Source organism: Hyla sarda, chromosome 4 (assembly GCF_029499605.1).
Source record: "Hyla sarda isolate aHylSar1 chromosome 4, aHylSar1.hap1, whole genome shotgun sequence".
In the NCBI taxonomy this organism is placed as follows: domain Eukaryota; kingdom Metazoa; phylum Chordata; class Amphibia; order Anura; family Hylidae; genus Hyla; species Hyla sarda.
In genome coordinates, this window is record NC_079192.1 from 221,258,736 (window position 1) to 221,271,151 (window position 12,416).

Below are 12,416 nucleotides of genomic sequence, written 5' to 3' on the forward strand. Positions count from 1 at the left end.
CTTGCTGGGAGTTGGTTTTGAAACCTCTGGAGGTCCGCAGGTTGAAGACCACTGAGGGCGAATGATGAGAAGAGGATGATGAAGGGGGGGGGGGTGGGATGATGACAAGGGGATGATGAAGGGGGGATGTGCAGGATGATAAGGGGATGATGAAGGGGGGATGTGTGGGATGATAAGGGGATGATGAAGGGGGGATGTGTGGGATGATGACAAGGGGATGATGAAGGGGGGATGTGCGAGATGATAAGGGGATGATGAAGGGGGGATGTGCGGGATGATAAGGGGATGATGAAGGGGGGATGTGTGGGATGATGACAAGGGGATGATGAAGGGGGGATGTGTGGGATGATAAGGGGATGATGAAGGGGGGATGTGTGGGATGATAAGGGGATGATGAAGGGGGGATGTGTGGGATGATGACAAGGGGATGATGATGAGGATGTTAATGACGGGTCTGGATGATGACAGGGGGGGATGATGTATTTCCCACCCTAGGCTTATACTCGAGTCAATAACTTTTCCTGGGATTTTGGGTTGAAATTAGGGGTCTCTGCTTATACTCGGGTCGGCTTATACTCGAGTATATACGGTATATAGGTTTTGATTTTGTTTTACTTCTGGAAAAAATCATAACTACTGTACTTGCATGAAAATGAATACTTTTAAAAATGTCCTTCTGACCCTATAATTTTTTTTTTGCATACGGGGATGTATGAGGGCTAATTTTTTTTTTTTGAGCTGTGATCCAAAGTTTTTGATTCCTTTTTTTAAATTAATTTTTTATGGTATAAAAAGTGACCAAAATATGCTATTTTGGACTTTTGAAATTTTTTTTTACGTGTTTGCCAAACACCAGTTTGGACATTTACGCACACGGCGATACCACATATGTATTTTTATTTTTTTTTATTTAACCTGTTTATTCATTTTTTTTTTTTTTCATGGGAAAAGAGGGGTGATTTAAACTTTTATTAATGTAGGGGTTAAATAATCTTTAACTTTTTTTTTTTTTCTGTAATGTTATAGCTAGAGATGAGCGAACTTACAGTAAATTCGATTCGTCACGAACTTCTCGGCTCGGCAGTTGATGACTTATCCTGCATTACTTAGTTCAGCTTTCAGGTGCTCCGGTGGGCTGGAAAAGGTGGATACAGTCCTAGGAAGGAGTCTCCTAGGACTGTATCCACCTTTTCCAGCCCACGGGAGCACCTGAAAGCTGAACTAATTTACGCAGGATAAGGCATCAAGAGCCGAGAAGTTCGTGACGAATCGAATTTACTGTAAGTTCGCTCATCTCTAGTTATAGCTCCCATATGGGACTATAACATGAATTACTCTGATTTCCCACACTGATCAATGCTATGCCATAGCATAGATCAGTGTTTTTGGCGCTCGACTGCTCCTGCCTGGATATCGGGCACGGAGCAGACATTCAGCGATCGGACAACGAGGAGGCAGGTAGGGACCTTCCTTGTGTCCGTACAGCTGATCGGGATACCGTGGTGGTCCCGATCAGCTTGACTCGCTTTTACTTTCATCGATCGGTGATGTCCGGTATATTATCCACGGATCCTGGCTACCCTTAGCCACCGGGACTGACCCGATATGACGCGGGGTCACCTGCGTCGTTAACGGTTTAAGCTTATGAATAGAGCCTCCAGGAAGCCCAAATTATTTTTTATTTATATTTTTAGATATATTTTTTAATGGCAGTATACTAAATCATCTTCTTTTGTTCTGCTTTTATTTTTGTTTCAGATACCTTGCAAGCACGTGTTTTGTTATGACTGTGCCCTGCTACATGAGAAAAAGGCAGATAAGCTTTGTCCAGGGTGAGTTTACCTTACATTTTTTTTCTGCCTCAATATATGTAGGCTATTTGTACAATTTTCTCCACTTTATTCATGTGGATAGTCTTAAAAGAATGTATAGAGGCTAAACTATATTTAGTATAATGTTGATCTAGTGTAAAATTTGTTTCTAAGAACATATTTCTGTCTTTTATTTTATTTTTATTATATTGGTAGATTTGCTAAAAGCTACATTTAACATTTCCAATAATACACTAGTCATCATCTTGTTTTCTGTGCCTTAAAATGTCATGTTTTTTTATTTTTTTTACTTTTATTTTGTTGTATAATTTCTTTCTTTCCCCTTCTCAAAAGAACTCTTGTTGAAGAAAGTACTAACGCCTATAAACGTGTGAGGTAGGTTCTACAAGAATAGCAATTTTTTTTGCACAGAGCTGGTGGTTAGAATGTTTACAATGTGTATGGGATTTGTACTAACAAGATGTTTTACAAGGGTTGTACAAGAAAAGTATTCTCGGGGGTAGATGTATTTATACTGAATACCATCTGTAGATGGAAACTACATTAAACTTCCCAGAAGTCCCAGAGTACAGGACTAAGTTATAATGTACAATAAAATCTTTCTTTACTGTTGTTCCTGTATGACTGATATAAGCCAGTATTGCCACTCTCGGGCAAATTATATTTATACAGAAAATTAATGTATTTCTGGTAACTTCCATAGGAAGTGTACCTACCCCTACCATACATGCCCCATTATTTGTCTGTCTAATCTGGCTGTTACTACCTCGTGGGTACATTTTTCTTGTACATCTTCTTAAATCATGCAATGTTGCTTTCTGTAAGACACTAATCAAACCCATTATTAAAGCTTTTTTTGTATTCAGGGATCTGCTAGTAAGAATTAAAAAAAAAAAAAGTCTTGGGGTACGTTCACACACATATTTTCCTTCAGAAGACAATGGGTAGCAAAATCAGCTGTGGAAAATCTGCAGCAAAATACACACGTGAATGTACCAGAAAAATTAGTGTGTGTGTGTGTGTATGTATGTATATATATATATATATATATATATATATATATATATATATATATATATATATATATATATATATCTCTAATTATATATTTTACTTTCCACTTTTATTTATATATATTTTTTTAATTTAGCATACAAAAGGTTTTACACTGGCATAGGGGCTTTCAAAAAAACAACCTGCACAAATCTCCTTCAGCTGCTGAACCGACAGCTCCCAATTCCTGCTGCTTCCAATGACCTTTCATTCCTGCAGGAAATGCCTGCTTGGCCAGTTGCTGAATGCAACAGTGACTCACCTTGGCCAGTGATTGGCTGAGCATGCGTTTCCTGCATGAAAGAAATGTAATCAAAAGCAGTGTGTGGGGGTAGGGAGAGGGTTTGTACAGCTTCTTTAAAAAAAAATAATTATATATAATATTTTATTTTTTTAAACACACCCACTTCAGTGTAATACTTTTTTGTATCCCAGGAAACCCATTTTAAAGGGATTATCTAGACTAGAAAAACAGAAGCTCTGTTCCATTGAAGTGAATGAAGTAGAGTAGTCAGGTGTGGTGCTGTTTTTGAAAGAACTTAGCTGTATTTCTGTAGCTGAATAACCCCTATAACCAAAGAAAGTTTTTTAGAACTACATTGCAGTTTTAATGTTGCGCTGTCCAGAACTTAAATGAACATTAACTACTTTACTAGCTGGATTATTTTTTTTTACATTTACCTGTCGCTTAAAAGAGAACTTTACATGCCATAGAAACAAGTCAAAAGTTTTGATTGGTCATAATCTGAATTTTCTGACCCCCAACCGATCACTAGAATAAGCAGGGAGAGAACACTCGGAACCTCGCTGATCAAAACTTTTGACTAGTATCTACAACATGTTAAGTTTTCTAAAGTGACAGTGCTCAGTTAAAAAAAAAAAAAAATATGGGGGAGATTTATCAAAAACCCGTCCAAAGGAAACGTTGCTGTGTTGCCCATAGCAACCAATCAGATCGCGTCTTTCATTTTGCAGAGGCCTTTTCAAAAATGAAAGAAGCAATCTGGTTGCTATGGGCTACTCAGCAACTTTTTCCTGTGGACAGGTTTTGATCTCCCCTACATGTTACATTTTTAACTGTAAGTTTGCTCTTGCACCTGATCCTAGGCGCTGTTTACATCCATCCCTTCCATTGCATGTCGAGACAATGCTGGATGATCCAAAAGTCTTGTGCACATGTCCTTTTCTAATTCACAGGACCCATGCACAAAACTGTTGCCCATCAGCTATATCATACAGCTTACTACTTGCATCTGACCAAGCCTAAAGGGAGAGCAACTTGCTTAGCATGATAAAAATATTGCAGTTTACGTGTTTTTTTTAGTTTTTGGTTTTTTTTTCATAGTTTTGAGTCACTTGCACATCTCTGTAAATACAAACATTTACCAATGCAACAGCCAAATGTCCCTTCTTAACTGCATGTATTAAAGGGGTACTCCGCTGCTAGACATCTTATCCCCTATCCAAAGGATAGGGGGATAAGATGTTTGATCGTGGGGGTCCCGCTGCTAGGGCCCCCTACGAACTCTTGCAGCAGTGGTCCTGACGTCATAGCCACGCCCCTCATTCATGTCTATGGGAGGGTGTGTGTCGGCTGACACGCCCCTTCCATAGACATGAATGAAGGGGGTGTGACGTCACAAGGGGGCGTGACCTCTGGCTCCGAGCGTTCTGAACAAAATGTTCAGAATGCTGGAGTACCCCTTTAATTGTGCTGATTTGTAACTTATCAGCATTCTTGATGCTGTTGCTTTGGGTTAGTTAAACCCATTGTCAGACTAGGACACTTGTATGTTATATGGGTGCAAAAATGCACCTGTTATATCTGTGAAAACTAGCCTAAGGTTTGGGCTACATGGCAAGTGAAACCCACAGTATTACAGTAACTGATAATTGTTGTGTGTAGCTCTAGCTGGTGGGTTTTATTTGAAAACAAATGATATAGCTAAAGATACAATATTAAATGAATGCCACTGGGATGGATTGGTTAAAAGTGTTCCCCAGGATTAAATTTTTTTTTTGTGTGTGTCCTTATTTGCTACTACAGCCACTCTTGCTGTGTGAGCTCTATTTTCTCTTTATACTTGTGCACAGCCTATATAATTCTACACTACCTTTTGTAGGCCCTTCTCTCTTTCTCCACCCCTAGATGAGCTGTTCTCCAAGGCCTTTTTCCCTAAGCACTCACTTATTTGCTGCTATTTCTTAGGCTGGCTTCATGCCAAGTTTTTGTAATACAGTTCCCGTATATGTTTTCGGAACCGTATTGAAAACCGTACGCCAAATGATGCATCCGGTTGCATCCGTTTCGTGTCTTGTACGGTTTTGTCCATTTTTTTTTTTCCCGCGTTTTTGGTCCAGGTGAAAAAACTGTATTGAAACTGTACGGTTTTATTTTTTAACATGGGAGTCAATGGGAACTGTAGAGAACCTTATGTGGGTACGGTTCCATCCGGTTTGCACCATATGGTTTTTGACTTTGCACAGTTTTTTTTCCTTGGAATTTCAAACAAGTGAAACTTTATTCATAATGGTGTGAAAAGTTAAAAACGTATACGTTTTTTTTCTAAAAAAAACTGATGCAACTTGACATCATTTCTCAAACTGTATACAGTTTTTAACCCCTTCCCGCAGAATGTCATATATAAACGCCGGGTTGTGCAGTGCGTTCGCGCATCCCGGCGTTTATAAATGACATGCAGTTAACCCGGCGATGCGCAGCATCGCACGGGTTAACTGGCAGGAGTCCCGCTGTTTCCAGCAGGGGACAACTTCTGCTTCACCCCCAGGACCATCAATTGATGGTCCTGGTCAGCGATCACTGTGATTGGTCCCTGTGGACCAATCACAGTGATCTGGGGTGAAAGTTCAGATCCCCCGCACTGCCCGCCCCTGGAAGTCGGGCAGAACGGGGGACGAAGGCTGCAGGGGCTCGCGGGGACCTGCGGCACACAGGGGGAACACGTGGGGACCGGCGGACTTACCTGGAGCAGCGGCAGGACCGAGGAGCAGCGGCAGGACCGGCCACGTGGGCGAGCAGCGACGGGACCAGCAGGTAAGTATGTAGTCCTCAGAGGCAGCAGTGAAGATCTTCACTGCTGCTTCTAGGAGTCTGAAAACTACAACTCCCAGCATGCCTAGACAGCCTTTGGCTGTCTGGGCATGCTGGGAGTTGTAGTTTTGCAACATCTGGAGGGCCCCAGTTTGGAGACCATTGTATAATGGTCTCCAATCTGTGCTCTTCCAGCTGTTGCAAAACTACAACTCCAAGTATGCACTGACTGTCCAGGCATGCTGGGAGTTTTAGTTCAGCAACATCTGGCCCTTCAGATGTTGCCGAACTACAACTCCCAGCATGCCCTTCAGCTGTCTGGGCATGCTGGGAGTTGTAGTTTTGCAACAACTGGAGACACACTGGTTGGGAAACATTGTCTGTTTCTAACTCAGTGTTTCCTAACCTGTGTGCCTCCAGCTGTTGCAAAACTATGACTCCCAGCATGCACTAACAGACCATGCATGCTGGGAGTTGTGGTTTTGCAACAGCTGATGCAAGCCATCCCCCCCCCCCCCCCCCCCCCCCGCCCCGCCCCGCCACCCCCGTGAATGTACAGGGTACATTCACATGGGCGAGGCTTTTACAGTGGGTTTCTCGCATCTTGAGATGCAGCAAATTTTGCGCTGGGAAACTCGCTGTAATCCCCCGCCCATGTGACTGTACCCTAAAAACTCTACACTACACTAACACAAAATAAAATAAAAAGTTAAAAACACTACATATACACATACCCTTACACAGCCCCCCTCCCCCAATAAGAACGTCCGGTACACCACTGTTTCCAAAGCAGAGCCTCCAGCTGTTGAAAAACAACAACTCCCAGTATTGCCGGACAGCCGTTGACTGTCCAGGCATGCTGGGAGTTTTGCAACAGCTGGAGGCACCCTGTTTGGGAATCACTGGCGTAGAATACCCCTATGTCCACCCCTATGCAAATCCCTAATTTAGGCCTCAAATGCACATGGCGCTCTCACTTTGGAGCCCTGTCGTATTTCAGGGCAACAGTTTAGGGCGACATATGGGGTATCGCTGTACTCGGGAGAAATTGCGTTACAAGGTTTGGGGGGCTTTTTCTTCTTTAACCCTTCATGAAAAGGAAATGTTGGGGTCTACACCAGAATGTTAGTGTAAACATTTTTTATTTTTTACACTAACATGCTGATGTTGCCCTATACTTTACATTTTCACAAGAGGTAAAAGGGAAAAAAGCCCCCCAAAATTTGTAACGCAATTTCTCCCGACTACAGAGGTACCCCATATGTGAGCGCAAAGGGCTCTGGGGGCGCACAACAAGGCCCAGAAGGGAGAGCGCACCATGTACATTTGAGGTGATTTGCACAGGGGTGGCTGATCGTTACAGCGGTTTTGACAAACGCAAAAAAAACAAAACCCCACATGTGACCCCATTTCGGAAACGACATCCCTCACGGAATGTAATGAGGGGTGCAGTGAGAATTTACCCCCCACAGGTGTCTGACGGATCTTTGGAACAGTGGTCCATGAAAATGAAAACTTGTATAGCCCACTGTTCCAAAGATCTGTCAGACACCAGTGGGGGGCAAATGCTCACTGTACCCCTTGTTACGTTCCTCAAGGGGTCTAGTTTCCAAAATGGTATGCCATGTGTGTTTTTTTTTGCTGTTCTGGCACCATAGGGGCTTCCTAAATGCGACATGCTCCCCGAGCCAAATTTTCTCTCAAAAAGCCAAATATGACTCCTTCTCTTCTGAGCATTGTAGTTCGCCCATAGTGCACTTCAGGTCAACTTATGGGGTACCTCCATACTCAGAAGAGATGGGGTTACAAATTTTGGGGGGTATTTCTGCTATTAACCCTTGCAAAAAGGTGAAATTAGGGGGGAAACACACATTTTAGTGGAATTATTTTTTTTTTTTTTACATATGCAAAAGTCGTGAAACACCTGTGGGGTAATAAGGCTCACTTTATTCCTTATTACATTCCTCAAGGGGTCTAGTTTCCAAAATGGTATGCCATGTGGGTATTTTTTGCTGTTCTGGCACCATAGGGGCTTCCTAAATGCGACATGCCCCCCCGAGCAAAATTTGCTCTCAAAAAGCCAAATATGACTCCTTCTCTTCTGAGCATTGTAGTTCGCCCATAGTGCACTTCAGGTCAACTTATGGGGTACCTCCATACTCAGAAGAGAAGGGGTTACAAATATTGGGGGGTATTTCCTGCTATTAACCCTTGGAAAAATGTGAAATTTGGGGGGAAACACATTTTAGTGAAAAAAAAAATTTTTTTTTACATATGCAAAAGTCGTGAAACACCTGTGGGGTATTAAGGCTCACTTTATTCCTTGTTACGTACCTCAAGGGGTCTAGTTTCCAAAATGGTATGCCATGTGAGGGTTTTTTGCTGTTCTGGCACCATAAGGGCTTCCTAAATGCAACATGCCCCCCAAAAACCATTTCAGAAAAACGTACTCTCCAAAATCCCCTTATCGCTCTTTCCCTTCTGAGCCCTCTACTGCGCCCGCCGAACACTTTACATAGACATATGAGGTATGTGCTTACTCGAGAGAAATCGGGCTACAAATATAAGTATACATTTTCTCCTTTTACCCCTTGTAAAAATTTAAAAATTGGGTCTACAAGAACATGCGAGTGTAAAAAATGAAGATTGTGAATTTTCTCCTTCACTTTGCTTCTATTCCTGTGAAACACCTAAAGGGTTAAAATGATGACTGAATGTCATTTTGAATACTTTGGGGGGTGCAGTTTTTATAATGGGGTCTTTTGTGGGGTATTTCTAATAAGAAGACCCTTCAAATCCACTTCAAACCTGAACTGGTCCCTGAAAAATAGTGAGTTTGAAAATTTTGTGAAAAATTGGAAAATTGCTGCTGAACTTTGAAGCACTCTGGTGTCTTCCAAAAGTAAAAACTCGTCACTTTTATGATGCAAACATAAAGTAGACATATTGTATATGTGAATAAAAAAAATTTTTATTTGTAATATACATTTTCCTTACAAGCAGAGAGCTTCAAAGTTAGAAAAATGCAAAATTTTCAAATTTTTCATCAAATTTTAGGATTTTTCACAAGGAAAGGATGCAAGTTACCACAAAAATTTACCACTATGTTAAAGTAGAATATGTCACGAAAAAACAATCTCGGAATCAGAATGATAACTAAAAGCATTCCAGAGTTATTAATGTTTAAAGTGACAGTGGTCAGATGTGCAAAAAACGCTCTGGTCCTTAAGGCCAAAATGGGCTTGGTCCTGAAGGGGTTAACCGTATATGGGTTAAAATTTTAGCAGCTAATTGGTCTAAAAAATTTTTTAATAAAGACTATTTGGAGAGCTGCTTAGTTTTGGATTCAGGGAACAAGCGAACAATAAAAAAAAAAAATGCAGAGGTGTCTATTGGAAAGTCAGAACCTCTTTAATTTTTCACAGATGCCCTTAGAAAAAATAAGTTTACCTACTTTTTTCGTTTAACCATTTTAGGCATTGGGGTAACTCCTGCTATCTATGCACCAACCATACTTTAGTATAAGTTATCATAGGTGCATGTTGTCCTACTCAACCAATCACGCTGGGCATTCCATCCCTTCAGTACCCTGGCATGTTTTTCTTTATTAAAGAGTGACATCTTGGTGCTTCTTTATAGGGAATATTGTTTCCATAGTTAAGTTCAGTTAAGTTCTATAGTTCCTTTTTTTTTTTCTTTTAAGTTTTATTGTCGAGCTGTTATTAGAGAAAAACCAGTCTATCAACTGAATATTAAAATAAGGTGTTGTCTTTTTCAGCTGTAATGATCCAGTTCAGAGAATCGAGCAGTGTGCACGTGGAACGCTCTTTATGTGCAGTATTGTCCAAGGATGCAAGAGAACATATCTGTCCCAGAGAGACTTACAGGCACATATTAATCATCGGCATATGAGAGCAGCAAAGCCAGCCACTCGACCTCAGCCTGAACCAATCCACCCTCCTATGGCTCCACCACCCACTGATTTGGCTGATCGTTTCATCATGCCCCCAGATAAGCATCTTTTGAGTCACATGCCACCAAAGCAGCACATACTGATTCCCCCACCCCCTATTCAACATGTGCCTCATGAGCATTTTAATCAGCAACATGAAGATATGCGTGCTTCTCCTGCTGAAATGTCCATGGCTCCACCCCCACCTCGCACTGTTCCTCAAGATGCTTTCAGAATTAATACTAGAACACACAGCAATTTAATAACCGTACCTATACAAGATGATTCTGGTTCTGGAGCTAGGGAAGCTCCTCAGGCACCTGGTCCTACTCTTCATCACCCTGAATATCCTGGTCAACCAGTAGTAACTCATCCTCATCATATTATGCCTCCACAGCAACATTATGCACCACCACCTCCACCCCCACCCCCAATAAGTCATCCGTTGCAGCACCCACCTCAAGGAGCTGGTACACCCCACATGGTGTACAGCCAAGGACCTCCACCACCCTTGACAACTGCTCCACCGCCAATAACACCTCCCCCTGGACATATAATTGCTCAGTTGCCACCTTACATGAATCATCCTCCTCCAGGACCTCCACCTCCGCAACACGGCGGTCCGCCTGTAAATGCCCCACCTCCACATCATTATAATCCTAACTCTTTACCACAATTTAATGAAGAGCAAGGAACTCTTAGCCCACCTTTCACACAGCCTGGGGGAATTAGCCCAGGCATATGGCCAGCACCAAGAGGACCTCCACCGCCTCCACGAATGCAGGGTCCTCCAAACCAAGCCCCTATTCCTGGGCCTCATCATCCTGACCAGGCTAGATACAGACCATATTATCAGTGATTTTACTTTTGAACTCCTAGATTTTATTTTTATGCTTGATTATTGAACTTGTGTGACACTCTATAGACTGGTGTGTACATACTGTTTTGCTTTTTAATCCAGCAAAGTTCTTTAAATATGTAATTGTGTAAACACAATATAGTGACCTTCCCAATGCATAGCACTAACAGTCTCAACACTTTGCTTCTGACTTTTTCTTTGTTACAGTACATCTTTTGATATCAGTTGTTATGGTTAATGAAATGATTCAAAATGAATGTATATTTAGGTGTACAGTTGTATCCCTTGCCCTTTAAATGGTGTTATGATTCAGTAACCACTGCTGTACTGTAGGCTGGTATTTCTACCAGTGGTTAAATAAATATACTTTACTAGAACTACCCGATATTAACATTCATTTCATGTTGTGTAAGTTTTATTTTGTGCATATTACATTGCAGACAACACAACTGTGCACTGGTTAGGAAATTTAAAAGAACACATTTGTTTTTTATTGTATTGGGCAATAGTAGTCTAATTATCTATAAAAATATATAAGCAGAGAAGACATTTAAAGGAGTACTCCGTTGGAAAAAAATGTTTTTATCAACTGGTTCTAGAAAGTTAAACATGTAAATTAAATTATTTCTATTAAAAAATCTTTATCTTTCCAGTACTTATTAGCGGCTATATATTACAGAGAAAGTTCTTTTCTTTTTTAATTTATTTTCTGTCTGACCACAGTGCTCTCTGCTGACACCTCTGTCTGTATCAGAAACTGTTCAGAGCAGCATAGGTTTGCTATGGGAATTTGCTCCTGCTCTGGACTGTTCCTGATATGGACACAGGTGTCAGCAGAGAGCACCATGGACAGAAAAATAAAGAAATCCAAAAAAAGAACTTTGTTGTATACATCAGCTGATAAGTACTGGAAGGATAAATATTTTTTAATAGAAGTAATTTACAGATCTGTTTAACTTTCTGGCACCAGTTGATATATAAAAAAAAATAATAATGTTTTCCACCGGAGTACCCCTTTTTATGTCTAAGGGTCCTTTTTACATAGACAGATTATTGCTTGTTTTACCACTGATCAACTCTATCCAAGTTAGTCTGCACTAGTTAAAAGGACTATTATATAGGACAATTGTCCTGGGTGAATGGCTGCCACAACTGCTTGTTCTTTCCCATTAATGTTAGTAGCACATTCCAGGTTTATACAGGGAGATCCGCTGGTGATGAACAATGATTTCTGTGGCTGCATAGAAAAGATGCATTCATCTGATGAATGAACAACTTGCTCATTCATTGGCTGATTACAGGGACTTTTACTGATCAGTGTATGTATGATTTGTAGCTTAGTCCCTTTCACTTCCATGTATCTGCGTTGCAATACCAGAAATGTCCCATGGACAGGTGTGGCGCTGTTTTATAGAGGGAAGGAATCATGGACCCCGGCAATCATACATCTTTGGATAGGGGATAAGATGTCTAGGGATTCTACCTATATGCCAGTATCCTGTCAAAGGGATGCACACACATAATGTGGCCCACTACAGAGTGCTCACTCAGTTTAAATGCTTGAACATAGTAAGCAAATGACTATGTTTGGGCCACTTACAGTGCATTAACTTTTATTTTTTTAATTTATTCTATTGCTTTACTATTGGTTTTCTACACTATTGACTC

At 41.1% G+C, this 12,416-nt stretch overlaps 1 protein-coding gene across 9 annotated transcripts in view; it reads left to right on the forward strand.

Moving 5' to 3' along the window:
* CBLL1 (Cbl proto-oncogene like 1) overlaps window positions 1–11,125 on the forward strand; it is a 38,205-nt gene extending 27,080 nt beyond the window's left edge. For all 9 annotated transcript variants that reach the window (XM_056573606.1, XM_056573607.1, XM_056573609.1 and 6 more), the window contains 3 exons: window positions 1,759–1,832; window positions 2,166–2,207; window positions 9,716–11,125. In XM_056573606.1, the coding sequence (XP_056429581.1) occupies window positions 1,759–1,832; window positions 2,166–2,207; window positions 9,716–10,748 (1,149 nt within the window). In that variant the 3' untranslated portion in view covers window positions 10,749–11,125. The remainder of the gene's footprint in view (window positions 1–1,758; window positions 1,833–2,165; window positions 2,208–9,715) is intronic.
* Window positions 11,126–12,416: the final 1,291 nt, after the last annotated feature.